A 20342-nucleotide genomic window follows, 5' to 3' on the forward strand; every position below is an offset into this window, starting at 1 on the left:
ACAAAGCTAACAACCTAAACCTGGTTAGGTTTCACAAGAGTTGAGGCTCTGGAACATGAGAAGAAGCATAATCCTGAGTATCACATGTGAGGCTGTGGAGGCAGGGCCTAGTCAGCTGTGTTAGCTTAGCAATGTTCGAAGAGAAAAATCAAGCACTGTCTCCCTATACGTGACTGTTTCCTGTGCTCCGCATTGCGGGTTGTAACACAGATTCTGGCAGCCTTTATTCAAACAATAGTTTCCCTTAAATTGTTATTTCTAACTCTGAATGAAGAGATATTACGTGCTACACATATCTAATTCTGTCATCCTATTAATTTTAATGAGTATAGCCCCATCTGTTTCCGTCAAGCACCCTCCATGTACATGTGTGTGAGAAAGGTAGGGCAGTGTGCTGCTTTGTTTCTTTGTCCCTGTGCATTGATGTATCATCTCGAGAGCAGTGGCTGCGTGCAGCTGAGAGACTTGGTTTCAGATGCAGTCAGAGCATCCTCAGGCACATTAATAATGGAGGAGTCTGACAAGAGCAGCTTTGCCTGTCTTTGTTTTCCACTGTAGGTGAAGGGAGACATGGATCTCTCTGTTTTGCCAAATAACAACCATCCTGAGAAATTCCTGCAGCTTGACGTAAAGTCTTTAACGAGGAGCTCAGCCCTCCTTCAGGCCAGCCTGGTGAGGTTTCCGGGTGGAAATTATCCTGCTGCACAACACTGGCAAAACCTTGTCTACTCACAGGTAAGATCTAGGGTCACAAAAATACGGGGACGGAGGCTTGTTTCTTTCTCGCTATCTGCCATTTCACCGTTTATGCAACAAGAAGCCTATAGGAACAGAGTACAAGGTAGCTGCTCTGTCTTCCAACTTAGTCTTTCTCTCTTCCTTATCATTAGGAACTTTAATTTATTCATAAAATACATGGATTCTCTCATTCATTAATTCCCCTCCTAGCATTAGCTTCTCTGCCTATCCTCATTTTAGATTTCAGGTGGCCCTCATTTACTCCTTCCCTTCAAAAATTTTCAAACTAATTGTTATATGCATAAATAAGACTTTGGGGGAAAAACTCCCGTCTCTATCTTTCGGTGTAATCTAAGCATAAAGCATCAGAAGTTTACATTGTGGGCATAAACAAGCCCCTAAAACAGCTGGAGATCTTGCTTCTGCCTCCCTTAGACTAGCTCCCTTTCATAGCATACACAGAAGACCTAGAAAACAGAACAATGGAAACCTAATTATTGAAGGGAAAAAATACAGCGAACTCGCCACTTGAAAAAGTGCTAGCTATTACTGTGGATACTCTTATTTTCCACAGGTGTCCATGTGGACAAGGAATACCAATTAGACCTTCAAACCCAGTGCAGGTTTTATTTCTCTTTTCTTTTGCATTTTCCTTCTTTTTGCTGACCAAAAGAGAAGAATAAAACTGTGATGAGTTCCATCAGCTGGAGTAAACATAAAGGCCCTAACTGTTGCACAGCTAATGAAACAGAAATAATCTTTGCTTTAAGACATGAAGGTTAATGGGGTTAAGAGTTAGTCAATTTAGAAACAGGAAGAAGCATTTCATTACAGAACAGATGTGACTGACCTACAAACCCCTGCAAGTCATTAAATCCTTTGGAGTGGTTCAAATTCCCTGAACAGAAATTTGTTTTCTTTTAAGAACAGTTGCTACTCATGAGTCCTGGTGTAAAGTGACTCCTTTGTGGTAAGTTTGTGGGCTCCTTGGGACCTTTATCATGAGATCATTCAAAATCAAGTACACTCAAATGATTATGTAAGTGTTTCCTCCACCTATAAGGATTTTAATTTATTTCCATTGTAAGGCAGCCTATTATGACAACTGGCATTTTTTGAATTTTGCATCAATCACTTTGGTAATCCTCAAACCCTTCTGCCATTTCATACCCAGCCATCTTGTTGTTGTTGTATTTGTAGGCGTTCTTTTTTTAAGTTTTAAATGAAATGAAATGAAATGAAATGAAATGAAATTGCTCCTTTTTCCTCCTTATTGTTTATATCACAGAATAAAATGATTCAAAAATCAGTTCAGAAAACTTGGCCCTTCTATGCTATGCAGTTTAGTCTAAGAAAACATATCCAATAAATTCCTTTGAGGTTGGAACACATTGATCTAACATCTTTTGTTTGGTACTGAAGTTGACCTATTTCCTTCATGTGGAACTTCACAGTTTAAAACTCTGTTGAATGTTGTTCCTAAACCTAAATGAAATGTAAATTTTTAAAAGGCAACTTTTTCTACAGGCCCCATTGGGTGGAAATAGTTATTCAAAGAAAAACCAAAGAGGTAAACTTCTGCTTCATAGGTCTTTGAATATGTGTTGTTAATCATTACAAACTTCAAATAAACTTGATTTAGTTATCCTTTTAGCCTAAGAAGAAATGTTAAATGACCTAGTGAAGGCCAGTGTACTAATTGGCCAATTATTAATGCATGGAGTGGAGAGGCAGGACATCAAGTACAAATTCAGGTAATCAGGTAGATGTGGCACAAAGTATGAGTAACAACAACAATATTCACCACTTCACTTTGCAATGCATCATTAACTAATTCTCTTTTGGGGATAGATCTTAAAATCCATGATTGATATATTCATTGGATAAAACAATAAATGTCATAGAAATGGCCATATAGAAGTTTTAAATATTTGCCATGATACCACGATAGCATGCCATGAAAGAAGACACTGAATATGCAGGTACACTGAGGTGTTAGGCACACATAAGGTGGTGGCTACCAAATAGTTCTTAATTTAAAGCTCACACTCCATTGGGGATTCAGTAAGTCAATGGGAAGAACATGGAATAAAGAAGTTAGAAACTTGGTTTCTTATCTCAAATTCACAATAAACCAGTTTTAGAGACATCTGTCATGACCCTTAATTCATGCCTCAGTATTTCCACTTGCAGTATTAGGATAATATTTATTTTCCATATTTCCTTAAAAGTGAGAGCAAATGAAACATGAAGTAAAAGCAACTGAGAGCCAGATTTTCCTATAAAAGATCAAGAATATGTATGGAAGTATGTACATATGTATTGTTATTTATACCAGTATTTCAAAATGTATTGAAGTTATCCTTTCATTAGAATTTATTAGCAGATAATTCCATTTCCATTATTTTATAAATATTTTGGATGAAGGGGTGTGTGTATATGTGTGCATGCATGCACGTGTGTGCACATGGTGGTTGAGGGGATGTACTCAATAAATACGTCAACCTGCATGACTAAACCAAGCAGTAGATATAATACCACATGAAATCTACACAAACTCCAGAGTTGTGTCAACTGATCCTTTCATCCCACACCACACAAGTGCATGGTGTTTAGGATATAGACTACCTTACGGAATGGCAAAGCACTTAACCTGCAGTCATTACCTTCAAACTCGGGGTAACTCAGCAGTTAAAACAGAGATTCCCTAGATTTGAAATGTCACATTGAATTCTTAAATATTGGTATCATTTTATTATCAGTGATTTATCATCTAACTTTTAAAATTCACTTTCCATTTGCAGAGGAAACTCTCCTGGTCATTTTTATATGAGCTAAAGCAATACCATTCAATCTATTTTTTTTTTCTTTCTGAGACATAGTCTCACTCTGTCACCCAGGCTGGAGTGCAGTGGCACAATCTCGGTTCACTACAACCTCTGCCTCCCAGATTCAAGCAACTCTCATGCCTCAGCCTCCTGAGTATCTGGGATTACAGGCACCCGCCACCACGCCCAGCTAATTTTTGTATTTTTAGTAGAGATGGGGTTTCACCATGTTGGCCAGGCTGGCCTCGAACTCCTGCCTCAAGGTATCCATCCAATTTGGCCTCCCAAAGTGCTCAATTATAGGCATGAGTCACCATGCCTGGCCTCAATCTAGGAAAATAAGCAGTGATGGTCTCAGTTGATTCAGTAACCAGGGACATTGTAGTTCCCATCTATGCAGATACTCAGGTCTCCCATATTTGCAGAGAGTATACACAGATATTATTTGATTCTATTATATTTATACTTCTCCTTAAATTCTTTCACCAGAGAAATAAAGAAGCTTCACAACAAATTTTATGTCAGTGCAATGAAGAAACATTCACCAAAATCTAATGTTTCTACCTGTTAGATTAATTTTGGGGATGTTTCTGATGAAGGCATTTAGAAATGTATTCCAAATATTTCTGCCAACCCCTTTATAAAACAAGTAATGAAAAAAGGCTGATTTTTTTAAACAAATGTGATAAAATAATGTGTTTTTCAAACAACCCCATCAAAAAGTGGGCAAAGGATATGAACAGACACTTCTCAAAAGAAGACATTTATGCAGCCAACAAACGTGAAAAAAAGCTCATCATCACTGGTCATTAGAGAAATGCAAATCAAAACCACAATGAGATACCATCTCATGCCAGTTAGAATGGTGATCATTAAAAAGTCAGGAAGCAACAGATGCTGACGAGGATGTGTAGAAATAGGAATGCTTTTACACTGTTGGTGGGAATGTAAACTAGTTCAACCATTGTGGAAGACAGTGTGGCCATTTCTCAAGGATCTGGAACTAGAAATACCATTTGACCCAGCAATCCCATTACTGGGTATATACCCAAAGGATTATAAGTCATTCTACTATAAAGACACATGCACATGTATGTTTGTTGAGTCACTGTTCACAACAGCAAAGACTTGGAACCAACCCAAATGTCCATCAATGATAGAGTGGATAAAGAAAATGTGGCACACATACACCATGGAATACTATGCAGCCATAAAAAAGGATGAGTTCATGTCCTTTGCAGGGACATGGATGAAGCTGGAAACCATCATTCTCAGCAAACTATCACAAGAACAGAAAACCAAACACGGCGTGTTCTCACTCATAATAGGAAGCTGAACAATGAGAACATGTGGACGCAGGGAGGGGAACATCACACATCAGGACCTGTCCGGGGTTTGGGGGCAAGGGGAGGGATAGCATTAGGACAAATACCTAATGCATGCAGGGCTTAAAACCTAGATGATGGGTTGATGGGTGCAGCAAACCACCTTGGCACAGGTATAACTATGTAACAAACCTGCATGTTCTGTACATGTATCCCAGAACTTAAAGTATAATTTAAAAAAATTCAAATGGCAAGAAAGAAAAATGTGTGTCTTTTTTTTCCCATTTATTGTGGTGGGCCTTAATTTTCTAATTAGCAGTTGCGCGTCAGAATATTTTCAGACTAACTCCTTTGTTATATCTTTTCCTGGCTTCTGTCACATCAGTTTCAGAATCAAGGAGCATTCCAGACTAAACCCGTGAGATGGAGGGAAAGGCTAAGGGCGAGAGGCTGCTCTTCCATTGATTTCTAGACAATGTCATTTACTGAATTTATTTCCTAATCACCTTTCTGCACTCTTTTTCAATTCAGTCACACTCTTTTTTCCCATAAATTTCAATGTCTTTCCTTTTTATCATGGGGTTTTTTTGTGTATAATTGTATTTCTTCTGTCTCTGAACACACGTCATGCCTTCCTAAGACTGTCTCTATTTTCAATCTTCCATTTATTGTTTTGAAAAAAACAGTGCTGGGGCCGGGTGCCATGGCTCATGTTGTAATTCCAGCACTTTGGGAGGCTGAGGCGGGCAGATCACTTGAGGCCAGGAGTTCAAGGTCAGCCTGGCCAACATGGCAAAACCCCGTCTATACTAAAAATACAAAAATTAGCCTCCCGTGGTGGCATGGCCTGTAATCCCAGCTACTCAGGAGGCTGAGGCATGAGAAACGCTTGAAGCTGGAAGGCAGAGGTTGCAGTTAGCTAAGATCGTGCCACTGCATTCTAACCCAGGCAACAGAGCAAGACTGTTTCAAAAAAAAAAAAAAAAAAGTCCCAGCACTTTGGGAGGCCGAGGCGGGTGGATCAGCAGGTCAGGAGTTCGAGACCAGCCTGACCAACATGGTGAAACCCCCGTCTCTACTAAAGATACAAAAAATTAGCTGGACTTGCTGGCGCGCACCTGTAATCCCAGCTACTCCGGAGGCTGAGGCAGGAGAATCGCTTGAACCGGGGAGGTGGAGATTGCAGTGAGCTGAGATCGTGCCATTGTTCTCTAGCCTGGGCAACAGGGTGGGACTCCGTTGAAAGAGAGACAGAGAGAGTGAGAGCGTCAGAGAGAGAGAGAGAGACAGAGAAAGGAAGGAAGGAAGGAAGCAAGGAAGAAAGGAAGGAGAAGAAGAAAAAGAAAGAAAGAAAGAAGAAAAAGAAAGAAAAGAACAATACTGCACAATACAATAATTTCTCCTTTCTAAGCTTATATTGGATGACAATGTGGTACTTTGCAGGTGCTTATATTATCTAGGAAGTAGATTGATAGCATCATCAAGTTCTTCAGGGTACCAAGTTGTACTAAATTTATAGGATTAGGGAATTGGCCACGGATGGTATATTTCCAAAAAGAACACCCAAATTGCTCCTCCAAACTGTTCTTAGTTGAGACCCAAATGTCTCTGGCATGAAAGCCTATATTAAAGGTACCTTGTATGTTATAATACCACCTGTGAGCACCAAGAGCCCTGGTTATCTGCAGGGAAAGGCAGGACATAAGGTTTCAGAGAAGCCTGAATCACACCATAGAGGGTCCATGGGCTTTGTCTAAGATTTTGAATTTTATCCTGAAAATTTTGAAGAATCAGTGAAAAATTTAAGCAGAAGAATGACACAATCAAATATGTGCTTTAGAAAGCTTTCCATTCTAGCAATTTAAAACAAAAATTTTGTGTTCACAAAAGAGCTGATTTTCTGAGAAAGTGTATGTGCTGACATATGAAATACATGCAAAATGCCTTCTTTTCACTAAGATTATGATAAGGATTACACTGAATGCATAGATCAAAATGGAGAAAACAGAAATCTTTATGACCTTGATTCTCTCAATCCATGACCATGATGTATCGTTTTATTTATTCAGTTCTTCATATGGCCTTCGATAATATCTTGTAATTCTCCACACAAAACTATTCCATATAATTTGTTAGGTTTACATCTAAATACTTACATTATTATTCTCTTGGTAATAGTACCTTTTAAGTCATGTTTTATAATAGAGCATTAATCATGCATACTATTGATCATTATATACTGATTTTGAATCCAGAAAGTGTGTTAACATCTCTTATTTTGCCCATAAACATCCCTGTAGATAATCATGTCATCTGCTATTTGTTTATTTATAACCCTATTTCTTTTATTTACTTATGTTTCTATTCTTTTTGCATTGCTTTGAGCTTCCACTGCAAAATTATATGGACATTGTGATTACTAGCATCCTTTTATTAATTCTGAAACTAAAATAAGTGTTTCTAATATTAAACCATTAAGTAAACTGTGTTCTGTAAGTTTGGGGCCCATTCCCTTAATTAGCTTAAGAAAATTTTCTACTAGTTCTAGTTCACTAAGAGTGTTTGCTTTAAATATGTTTGAATATTCTGAAAGTCTTTTTCTGACCTATTGCAAAATTTAATGTTTTTTTCCTGTTAATGTGGTAAATTTCATTAATATTCTAATATTAAACCATCCTGTTGGTATAACATCTTTCCCTGGTAAAAATCTGTTTTATCTTGTTACATATAATTTGTACATATTATAGGATTCTGTTCAGCAATATTGCATTTATAATTTTACATTTATGTGTATAAGAGAAATTGGCTTATACTTTTCTTTTACTGACTGCCCTCATCTGAAGTTTATACTAACTTCAAAAGTGAGCTGGGGATTGTTCCTTTTCCTATTTTCTGGAAGAATTTTACTAATAAATTATATATTTTGAGAATGGTAGAAGTTGACTGCAAAACCCTCTGACATGCTGTTCTTAAATGTGTGTGTTTGGAGGAGGTTTAAAACTATTGATTCGACTAGTCAAATTATCACAGGTTTGTTAATTTTTTTTTTAGTTTTTCTTAAATAAGTTTGGTAAGTTATATTATGTAAGAAATTGTCCGACTGCACATAAATGTTTAAAGTCGCTCAGTTTATTTTCTGATTGTTTCTTAATTTCTGCTGTGTCTCTTGTCAAGTCCCCTTTACATTCCTAACTGGGTGCATTTGTGTCTCTATTATTTTTCTTGAGCAGTATTGCCAGAGATATTTCAAATGTGTTTTTCCAATGAAATAGCTTTCAACTTTGTTTATCTTCTCCATTGTATATATTTATTCCCTTTAATATGTGTTGATTCTGTCTTTACATTTATGATTTCATTTTGACTGTTTTATTATATTGATTCAATGGCTTTATTTTTAAGACTTTGAATTCAGTGCTTAATACCTCATTAATTTTCTCATTCTGCTTTATAATGCAAGTATATATGCCCATAATATTCTCTCAAAATACCATTTCAGATCCAGCCAACAATTTTGTAATGTAGCATTTCTCACTTTCATTCTGTCCTAAATTTTAAAATGTTTATTATTATTTCTTTGAAATGTATTTTTAAATGTCAGCAGAATGTTTTATTTTATGTTTTTGATAATGATTTCTAGATTTATAACTAAGTTGTCAATGGTCGAAAAGCATGGTCCATGTGATTTTGAGTCTTTGAAATTTGTTTTGGAATTTAACATGCTATCAATTTTATAAAATTTTCAGTATATATTTTTAAAATAAGTATTTTCAATTGTTCAATAAAGACATCCATATATGTCACTTGAACAAACTTTTGATTTTATGGTTCACATCTTCTTTATTCTTTTTTTTTTCCATAAGTTATCGAGGTACAGGTGGTATTTGGTTACATAAGTAAGTTCTTTAGTGGTGATTTATGAGATTTTCGTGCACCCATCACCCAAGCAGTATACACTGCACCATATTTGTACTCTTCTATCCTTCACCTCCTCCCACTCTTCCCTCCAAGTCCTGAAAGTCCATTGCATCATTCTTATGCCTTTGTGTCCTCATAGCCTAGCTCCCACATATCAGTGAGAACATACGATGTTTGGTTTTCCATTCCTGAGTTACTTCACTTAGAATAATAGTCTCCAATCTTATCCAGGTTCTTTATTCTTAATGATTATTTTGCATGCTTGAGAAAAATTACATGTATAAATTTCTCTGTGTAATTATTTTAAGTTTTGTTTTATAAATGTTGAGACTATTTTATTAGATGCATACAAGTTTAGAATGACAATATTTTACTAATGTTAACTAACTTTATTCATTTTCTAGAAACATTCTTTATATCTAGCAAAGCTTTTGACCGTGTCTATTTTGTCTCCAAGGATCTTGCCAGGAATTTTACTGGTCAAGCTTGAGTTTCATTAGGTTTGCTGAGCGTCTAGTAAGGCTTTACCACAGTAAAAAAAAAAAACAAAAAAAAAAAACACACACACACACAAACATATATGTATATACACACATATATACACATATGTGTGTATATTTATATATAATGGTATATGAATATATTATATATGCCATATGTATCACCTAATATATATATATATATCATCACATATGTATAATCATCTTCTGCTATATAGAGCACATTCACAAGAGTCCTGAGATGTGTGTAGTGTCACAAAAAAAGAAAGTGAGCCAAAATCTTGTGAAAGATTTCAAGGGCCAGGCTTGGAAGTGGTCTTTCATCCACATGTCAATGGACATAAAACATGTGGCCCCAATATAAAATCAGAAACAGACTGGGAAAAGCAGATATCCTCTGTGCTTAGGAAGTGGAAACAAAATTAGTGAGCATTTAATCAGTCACAACACCCAGTTCTCATTGTTTACATTTGTCTAGTATAAATTTTTATATTTTTTTACTCTAATTCTTTCTGAATCTTTATATTTTAGGCATTTCTGTTGTAAATATTTTATAATTTAATTCATTTTTTAAAATCTGATCTGACAATCTCTGTCATTGCAATAGGGAGTTTATTCCATGTACATTTAACGTGATTATTTATAATTGTTTTTCTATGTTTCTGAGATTTTCCACCTGTATTCTTTTTTTGTAGTCTTTTTAAAGATTGTTTAGTCTTCATCTTTTTCCTACTGCTCTGGTGACTTAGAAGCTGTACATTCTTTCTCTGCTTGTTAGTAATATCTCTATCTCCTCACTGAAATTATTTCTTAAAATTTTCTAATAAAAAATGTGTGTTAAACTTACTATACTCCAGTGTATTCATTTCTCTTACTTTAAAATTCACAAATTAGTGATTATTACTATTTTCTCTATTTCACCTAAATCAGTGCTTGCATGGATTCACACACACATTTATCAATTTTTTTGCTTTCTGTCTTTCTTTCTCTCTCATATTTCTCTTGTATCTTAAACGTCTGTTATCAACTTTCTTCTTCCTGAATTACATTTTTAGAGTTTTTACAATAAACTATGAATTTTGTACACTTAATTTTCTTTGTTCAAAAATGCCTTCTATCTCACTCTCTTTACTGAATTATAGTTTACTTCACATAGAGTATATAATGATTAAAGTGTATAAATGATAAATGAACAAAGTTATGCTTAATACAGAAAAGCCTAGGTAAGCTTTGAAGTGTTACCTTTTTTAAATAAATATTTTAAAAGGTAATTTATTTTAGTGCCCAAGTAATTAAAATAGTTGAATTACTATTGAGTTTTCCTCTGGTAAATGTATTCTTTCTTGTGCAGTACAGTGAAGGGTTTTTTGTTGTTGATGTTCTGAAAGTTATTTTAAAAAATTTATCAAGATACAAATAAAAGCTCAACCAAAATCAGTATTGCTTATTTTGTGATTAAATTCATAATAAATTTATACTATTAATTTTCCTTCGTCTGTCTCTCAGACATAAATTCACATGCAGTGCAAAAATAAATAGCACTATGCTCCATAATAAACCTCACAACTTTCAAAAATATCATCTAGAAATAAGGGTTTGAATGTTCTTTTAAAATGTATCTCTGAGTATTTTGCTACTTTTACACATTAGATTTTCTAAGTCTATACACATTGTAATAGAGTGTGTACTTTTTTTCTTGATCTCCCCAAAACTGTATTTTCATTTATAGATCTTTCTTATTTAAGAATCTTGACCAACAGTGTAGAAGACAATCTGACAAAGCCAATTTGTCAATGTCAGGAGAATTATCCCTCTTCAGAGATGATCAAAGATGCCTAGCCTTGAAGAAAAAAAAATTAAGTAAAAATTATGCTAAGCTCCTATCATTTAAATTTCTTATCAAATTACTTTTTTCTCAATTCAGAAACATTACTTTTGAAGCAGTCTATCTTTGAGATAAATGCTAAGCCAAGAAGATTTATTATTTCATTGCAAACTACAGTTTTACAGAATATAAGTTGACTTTGAGCAAACCAAGGACCTATTAAACTCAGAGAGGGGTCTGCAAGTTGAGCTCTTAAGTATGTGAAAAATGCATGGATTAAGAAAATTAGGGAAATCCAACACCGAAGAGAATGGGAATGGTTTTATCTAGATGATTTTTTTTCCTGCTAGCCATTTCAGAAGGAAACTACATTTAACAGTTTCCAACTTTAGCTTATATAATATAAATTAATGTTACCTATATACACTAATAAATGTTGACAGCATCAGAATATTGATAATCATAAATATGACTCAGAAGAATAAAATTCCTATTAAATATTCTCTGTTTGGGGTGTCTAAAATACATGACATACATTTACTGAAAAATATCTGTAAATTAAGGAAATGAGCTACTTCTTTTTAAAGATTAAAGATTATCTAAAATTAACTTATATGAAATCCCTCTCTTGATGTCCCATGACAAATGAAACATGACTCTATAAGCTTTTTGATTCTTCTCAATTTGTATTTGACCAATGAACAAATTTTAATTTCCAAAGTGAACAAATTTTTAATTTCTACCTTCATGATAGCTTGATATACTTAAGAAGGAAACAAAACAAAGTAAAAATCTGAAGGTCAAACCAGACACAGAAAAGCGCACATTATATGATTTTATTTATAGAAAATATGAGATGAATCCAAACTAATCTATGCTGTTAGAATTTGGGTGCTATTATAGTTATGCTTTGGGCAGGGGGAGGGAGGGTGACTGGAAAGGAGCATGAGGTGTGCTAGTAATGTCATATTTCTAGGTCTGGATGTTGAATCTTGAGTTTGTTTGGTTTGCAAGAATTTATAGAGCTATGTATTTATATATATGAATATTATGCTTCAATTTAAAAAGTTTTTAAAAACCTGAAAATCAGTATTAGAGCTATCTAACAGTCAGTCTTTACACACACAGATGCTAAATTACATGTACAGTGCTAAGTTAGCTTAGACCTCAAAGCTGTCTGAAATCGGAGACATGATAGTATTTGTGAAAGTCGAGGCATATCTCTAAAATGTCTTTTAATTTTGACTTTGCTGGATTAGCACAGTGATATTAAATACTATTTTAATAAGTCATGGAATATAAAAATAGAGATAAGTAAAATATCATTAAATCTCAATGCAAATAACCTGAGAAAAGTTGGCTTTGTTCGGAATTCTACTATTTGAATTAGAGAGTAAAGAAGGCTCTTTCTCTGTAGTTATAAAATAGCATTTTAATGAATGATTAGTAAAGCTGTTCAAGATCACACACAAAGAAAAAACTCAATTGATGTTAGATTTCTAGGTCAAACGAAACCCTAGAATCCTTTTCTCATTCATTGTCCTAATCTGTTGGGTTTCTGCACAAAATCAGCACATTATCAGGTAGTTATCTCACATTGCATTCCCTACTATCAGAAGGCCCATTGCTAAGAGATGCCTTGTTTCTTTGCCTCTTAGAGGGAAAAGAAGAATATTGCTACTCAACGAATTAGGGGATCCAGTGCAGACAGCCTTGTCACTGCTGATAGCCCCCCACCATCCATGTCATCAGTTATGAAGAATAACCCACTCTATGGTGACCTAAGTTTGGAGGAAGCTATGGAAGAAAGAAAAAAGAACCCCTCATGGACCATTGAGGAATATGACAAACGTTCCCTGCACACAAACCTCTCTGGACATCTGAAGGTACTCACGACTAAGAGTCAACCTCTTCAACTGATAAGGGAGATCAGTCAAATAATCCTAGAAGAAAGCAATATTGAAGTGACAGGTACTCTTCACTAGACGCAGAATCTCTAGATTTCAGAGCATTTTGGCTCCTGGCTTTTCTTTCTCCCTCCTAGTCAGTATTTGTGTTTATTTGTTTTGAGTTTTACAGTTTCAACAGTTACTGGCAACTGTATAGTGTAGAGAAGAAAAAAACCATGTGGTACAGAACAAAGGTTTTCCAGGAGGGTAAAATGTTTATTGAAAATTAATTTGCAAGATCACATTTTCTGTCAGTTTGTAAACATTTATGATCATGAACACTTAAGAGCTGATTCCCTAGTCTACATTTATTCAAAAATATTTATTAAGTGTTCTGTGTTAGGCACTGTGCAAGGAACTTCTCATCAAAGATTATTTTATCTCAGCCCTCTCGGTGATTTAAGATTGCAGATTTACATTTTGGTCATTTTCCTGTGTCTCAGTAACAAAACAAAACAAAAACATTTCAACACAGGAAAAGTATGCAATGAACTCATTCACCCAGCTTAAACCCAACTTAAGTTTTTCTTTCTTTGTTTGCCCCCACTGGTGTCACCCCATCACATGAAAAACTTCAAAATACCTGAAAAGCAAGGAAGCAGCCCTCTGTTTTCTGAATGGACTGGATTCCTACCCAGCCTTGGCTTGCCTCCACCTGCCCTAGGCCAGGAAGGCCTGCCATTTTCCAAGTACATACCCTTCATTTAAAAATGTTTATCTAAGCTAAGCCCCATACCTTAAGCACTCGAGATTTTTTTTCTTTTTTTTTGAAGAGGACAGCACCCTGTCTCCTTGAATCCTACTCACACTTTTTTACAATTTCAAATATGTGCTGCTCAAAAGATCCACTGTCCAGAATCTTTGAAGTTTCTTAATCTCTTAGTAGATTGAATGTATCTCCTCCTTTACGTAGCCCATTTTCCAGAAAAGTTTACATAACAGATGCTCTCCACAGAAACAATAATCTTGTGTTTCTTTTTCCTTCTTTCTTTAAATTTTGCATTCCTTACCAAGAGTCTTAAGGACATCTAAAAAGTCACCCCTACTATTAGAAAAAAAAGTACTGATTTATTTTACAAACATTTCTTGACTGTATGTTAGGGCCTCTTCCTTTTGCTGTTTACACAAAATAAGGGAACTATGGAGGTGAATGTTCCTGTCCCTACCCTCAAAAAGTTTATCTAACTGAGCAAATTAACAGACAATAACTATAGAACAAGATAAAGGAAGCTAACGGTAATAGTAACAGAAAGTGCCATGCAGTGTTCTAACTCATAAGTGGGAGCTGAACAATGAGAACACATGGACACAGGGAGGGGAACAACACACGCTGGGGCCTGTGAGGGGTGGGAGGCAAGGGGAAGGAGAACATCAGGACAAATACCTAATGCATGCGGGACTTAAAACCTAGATGACGGGTTGATAGGTGCAGCAAACCACCTTGGCACAGGTATAACTATGTAACAAACCTGCACATTCTGCACATGTATCCCAGAACATAAAGTAAAAAAAAAAAAAAATCTGTACCCCAAATTCTCAGGATACACTTTACCTATATAGAAAACTTGTACATGTAACCCTGAAGCTAAAATAAAAGTTCACAAAAAAAGAAACCAAAATGCCTTTCCCCTCACATTTGCCAATACTGGTTACTTTTCAAATAAATCAATGATTGGAAAAAATGGTAACACATTGTTTGCTGATTTTCATTTTTCTGATTACCAGGCAAGGCTGAATATTCTAGTAAAAGTATAAAACTTGTTCACTATAAAAGCCCAAATTAGGATTAGTGTGATAACACATAATTATCTCCTGTTAAATGTTGCCATAGGCTTACCTATGATACTCTTCATTCTCCGTCCTAGGAAATTGCTGATTTTCAGGTTTTCTGCTCTTTGTGGAATTAGTCCATCATCACCATTGCCAGCAGCAGCACAATCAGTCAGGTTTTCTGATAATCCCATGTTATTGCTTCCGTGCTTCTTTATTTCTTCTTCAACCTTGAGTAGAAGTTTGATATTAACAATGGTTATTACTTTATACAATAAAAAGAAGTTTTGTTTCACTGAAAAAAAAATAAAGAAGAAAAATAAAAAAGACAAAGTGCCTGTAGGATAGGAAGGGGGCACAAATCACATTTGATTATAAAAGGACTTCATGAAAAAATAAACTTATGGGCTTGAAGGATGTATAGAATTCCCAGTGGTTTGCCTAAGTGGGAAGGCTCTTTTGTCAGGAGTAGCAAGAGCAAAGGCAGAAATATAGGAGCTACAGGTTAAGTAATAGAATAATGAGAAAATAAGGCTAGAAAATAAAGCTAAAAAATGTTTGAATGTTACACTTAGGAAACTGAATATTATTGGCAATAAGGAGTAATTTTTTAAGCTGGACAATTGTATGAGTTATGTTTAGGAAGAATGAGCCATATATACAATGAGTGCCATGTTTTACTACAATTAGGACCTGCTCCCTCCCCCACCCAGTCCTCTGTTTACACTCTCACTCTCCCTAAAGCAGTGGACTCTGAGGTCTGAGGCCTGTTTTACAGGTCTCATAAGGTTATTCGTCAGCACTAACTTCCTGAGAGAAGCTTCTGGAAGCCATAACTTTGGTTTTCATTAAAATTTTTTCTTATGCCTCATTAATTCAACTTTCATCTTCACCCTTGTCTATATCTCATAGAGCCCCTAACTTACTTTCTGAAACCTTGACACCACTTTTAGGCTATAAACCCAAGTCCCTGTGGTCACTCCCATTTTTCTACATTGGTAAGAGTTTATAAGCCAGAAAAGAGAAAAGAAATCCATGTTTAATTACAAAGGAAAGCTATAAGCAGAATGTGACAAAATAGTCTCTATTAGTGAAGCTCTTAGTGGAGAACAGAGGCATTAAACTTACAGAGTGCAGGCCTCTGATGATAGGACACAAAATGAAGGATAGGCATGAGGTAGATGAGGATTTTTACATCATTACCCTTCTTCACAGATCATCCATATTTTATTTTAACATTTTAGCATTTCTAAAACTAAGAAGTTCCAACTAGTACTAGGGTAATGGGAGAATTATATTGCCATCATCAGAATCTATCCTCGCTTTCTATTAATACATGCATGCACATTCCTCTCCTAGCAGTGCACCTGGAAGTCTGAAGCTAGTTCATTGACCCCTGACGCTGATAAAGAAAACTTGCTGTGCCACATTTCAGCTGACTTTAAGTCTCCTGAGACTGGAGAGGCAAAGAGAGAGTAGGCAGTCTACTGTAAGCCATTACAATAAAGCAGATGAAATATAATGAAGCATGAAGTAGGTTTGTGAAAGCAGAGATTGAGTATTCATTGTAAATTTGTTGTATAGAAGGCATAGACACCAAATCTACAGCACCAAAACATAGCAAGAGATGTAACAGGAAAAAAATGTATTTTTATAAATGTATGGACAATAGACTTTGCAGGTGATTTATCAGGTACAGGAGATCAGGTTGACTTGATAATTCTATGGGCCTGGAAGGAAAGATGAAGTCTGTGAAAGAAAGAGAGACATGGGGAATAAATAAGAGCTGATGTGGGGAAGAATATAATGGGTCCTTTTTTCAGGAGGTCAAACAAAGTTTCTGCATGCCAGACATGTGGCAGCCCTCTACAAGGAAAATCAGTGGGTCAAGAGTAATGGAAGAGACTCCTGACTTTTAGCCCTACTACTTCCATGAAAGTCAGCTTCCGGGTTTACTGAAAACCCCACCAAGCATGTTTATTCCTGGCATGCAGACAAAATCAAACCTCAAAGGTTCATCTAAAGCAAAGAATTTTCATTTTATTTCAACTTACTATGCTGAATTACATGCACTATTTATAGGATGTAAGGAACACCAAATTGGCTACAATGTGATAGAAACACCGTTGTGTTTCTGACCCTCTGATGTGAGCAATTTAATTAAAGAATCATGAAAGCCTCCTAATTAATTCTGATGCAGACCTACAAATTGGAATTGCAGGGATTCCTTGTCAGCCAGGAGACTGTAGCTGCAATTTTATGCTATTCAAGGAAGCCTCATACCGCTCATGTGAGCCATGACATTGAAGCCTTGCCCAGGACAGAGTGAATATGGACCATCAGTCCCCATGACAGTGTCTTGTTCTGCAATCTCAATTAATTTGTAACACTGACAGATTACTGATTAATCATATTCTCTATGTAATTTTCTTTTAGGAAAATCCTAATGACCTGCGGTTTTGGTTGGGAGACATGTACACTCCAGGTTTTGACACTTTATTGAAAAAGGAAGAGAAACAAGAGAAGCATTCAAAATTCTGTCGTATGGGTCTGATTTTACTTGTCGTTATCTCCATCTTGGTTACCATAGTGACTATCATTACTTTTTTCACCTGAGGAAACTGCAACAGTCAGAGCTACTTTAAATTTCCTAAAAATTTTTCTGATAAACATTTGAAACCCCCCCCACCAAAATAACAAAAAAACACGTGTACATGCAGTGTGAATGGATTGTTGATTGTATTATTAAATGTAATTGTCCTGAAGAAAGTGAATGTCGGGCGTGGTATGCTGGCTTCTCCACTTTGTTCTATAAAAGCTTTGTAAGAGTGCCAGCCTGAATTTTGTCCTTTGGGAAGCAGGAATTCTGAGGACCATAATCACAGAATAGTCACTATATGCAACCCACATTAAATATCTTTATAGGGAGCAAACAGTATCAAAAATTGTCAGCAGCTTTGTTTTCATGCTTAAACTATATTAACCTTGTTTTAAATACTGTTAACTCTTTACCACCTCATCCTCCTGTGATCACCAGAAAAGTTTGAGCTGATAATTTTTTTTTTAACCAACTGCTGGGTAGCTAGGATAAAAATCTTCTGGTTGTGCTGCCAACTGAGTTGATTCATTCTCTGTTTTATTTTCCTGTACTTCTGTTTAAGTCAGAAAAAAGGAAAAAGGGAAATATCTTATTCAAATCTATTCTTATTTCCCCAGTATTCATCTATGATGCCCCAATTTCATGTTGCAATTTTAATAGAATTAAACTTGGATAGGCCATAGTTACATAATTAATTACATTTAGATCCAATTTATCCAAATTGGCTGTGACCCCTGGTGGCAGTCAGTGTGTATATATTACCAACCATGGTCTAGGTTGGGGGTCCCTAGGAAAGCAGAGGGAATACTGCTAAGAGAACAGAGTTTGAAGCCTAACTGCTACTTGCTAACAGACTCTGGCAAGTTATTCTCTCAGAGAAGGAATGATATTACCTGCCCAACAGGGCTGGCCAAAGGACCAAATACAAAACAGGTATGAACAGTATCTGGCTCGAAATAAGCAGTTGCTTAATTAAAGGCAGTTGTTATTATTAATTTATGCTAGCTAATTGACAACCTGAGTTTACCTTCCATTGTCTGCAGATACCTGGGGACATGGTTGTAGACACAGATGGGGAATCAAGTCACCACCCTGCCCTTCCTTCTAGAACATCCTTTCCTAAGCCCCTCATTCCCACTCTTTTCTCATCTTTAAACAACCCAGCCAAAGGCTATCTTATGCAAGAAACAAAAGAGGGACTTTCTCTTCTTCCCATGAGCCTAAAGTCAGATTTTGTCCTTTGATATTGCCATATCATTTTGTTGTATTTGTCTTAAAGATGCTTGAAATAAAGTACAGTAAAAGACAGTTTGGGCTGGGCGCGGTGGCTCGCGCCTGTAATCCCAGCACTTTGGGAGGCTGAGGTGGGTGGATCATGAGGTCAGGAGTTCGAGACCAGCCTGGCCAACATAGTGAAACCCCGTCTCTATTAAAAATACAAAAATTAGCCGGGGCTTGGTGGCAGACACCTGTAGTCTCAGCTACTCGGGAGGCTGAGGCAGGAGAATCTCTCGAACCCTGGAGGCAGAGGTTGCAGTGAGCCGAGATTGTGCCACTGCACTCTAGCCTGGGTGACAGAGTGAGACTTCCATAAAAAAAAAAAAAAAAAAAAAACCCAGAAAAAAAAGACAGTTTTACTGGACAATAAAGTTGTTGTGTAGAAAAAAACGGCGTTAGTCATATTTGTAGTCCCTGATTTTTTATTCCTCTTCTCCTCCGTGGAAGGTTCCAGTACAATTTAAAACTGAATTACAGGAGAAATTTAAAACTGAATTACAAGAAATAAAGTATCGAGGACTTTATCACTCTCGCTGTGGACAGATATTGCTTGCTGTTACTCTGCCTTCAAAGCTTACCTGCCTAAAGTTTACCTCTAAGGGATTCAAAACATGTTCAGGTCTCTGCCACACGTGGAAAACATCTGTGCTGCATCAGGTCACATGTGGCTGCCTAGGATTAAGCATGGGTAAGGCTTCTAAAGGCAATAAGCAAGAGTAACCAGAAAAGTGTAAAGCTGCTTACCTGAATTCCTGTCTCCCTTGCCCCCATCTTATTACCTTTCTCTTCTGCCTAGTCAATTCTGGTCAAGCACCTAGTATTCTTCTATTCTCCCTATCCCTCTTCTATTCTTATTTATGATACTATCAGTCATTTAGGTTTCATCATAAATGAGTTTATTACTTTCCTATTGCTTCCAAACCAATCTTCAGTTTTAGCTTTCAATGTAACTGTAAAATCAAAATATATTATTGCCCTGCCTTGAATTAATGTTATGCATCTTCATGTGTGGGCAACTTACAAATAAAGAGAATTTACCTGTCTACACTCAAAATAATACCTTAAAAGAAGTTCCAATTTTGCCTTCTACAATACAGATTTTTGTGAAAATGGAGCAGAAAGAGCATAAAGTCATGGAAAATGCAGAGGCGATGGCCCTAAACAGGCTTATGTTGAAATCGGCTTTCTTGAGAAGCTCTCATCCAGATTCAATGAACTAGTGTCTCTAAAATATTTAAATGCAATCCTTGGCAAATAACGGGTAGTCAATAAATAATAATTATTATTATCTTTAACACTGACTATTTTAGTAACTTTTAACCTAAATTGGGGTGAGAACACCTAGCTCCACCAGTTCTTAAGTTATAATAATTTAGTTTCAACAATAATCTTCCCCAGGTTTTTGTATACCGCCCCCCCCCCGCCCCCGCCAAGAAAAGGTATCTTTTGTATTTTTGCTTTGTTTTTGTATATTAGGTGAGTGTGTGGGAGGCCTAAAAGCAAATGGTATATTAAATTTTCTTTCAAAAAAAATTCCAACTGTACATACTTTTTAAAAGTGCTCCTCCCAGACTCAACAGGAGGATTAAAGTTTTTTTAACATAATCCATTAATA

The 20342-nt window shown here is 36.0% G+C and overlaps 1 protein-coding gene across 1 annotated transcript; it reads left to right on the forward strand.

The window, feature by feature from the left end:
* Positions 1-473: 473 nt before the first annotated feature.
* Positions 474-20042, forward strand: MINAR2 (membrane integral NOTCH2 associated receptor 2). The gene is made up of 3 exons (XM_003829334.4): positions 474-735; positions 12790-13017; positions 17287-20042. The coding sequence occupies exons 1-3, from the start codon at positions 571-573 to the stop codon at positions 17464-17466; spliced, it is 573 nt and encodes a 190-aa protein (XP_003829382.1). The 5' UTR covers positions 474-570; the 3' UTR covers positions 17467-20042.
* The last annotated feature ends 300 nt before the right edge of the window (positions 20043-20342 follow it).

The sequence above is a fragment of the Pan paniscus genome, chromosome 4 (genome assembly GCF_029289425.2).
Source record: "Pan paniscus chromosome 4, NHGRI_mPanPan1-v2.0_pri, whole genome shotgun sequence".
Taxonomy (NCBI): Eukaryota; Metazoa; Chordata; class Mammalia; order Primates; family Hominidae; genus Pan; species Pan paniscus.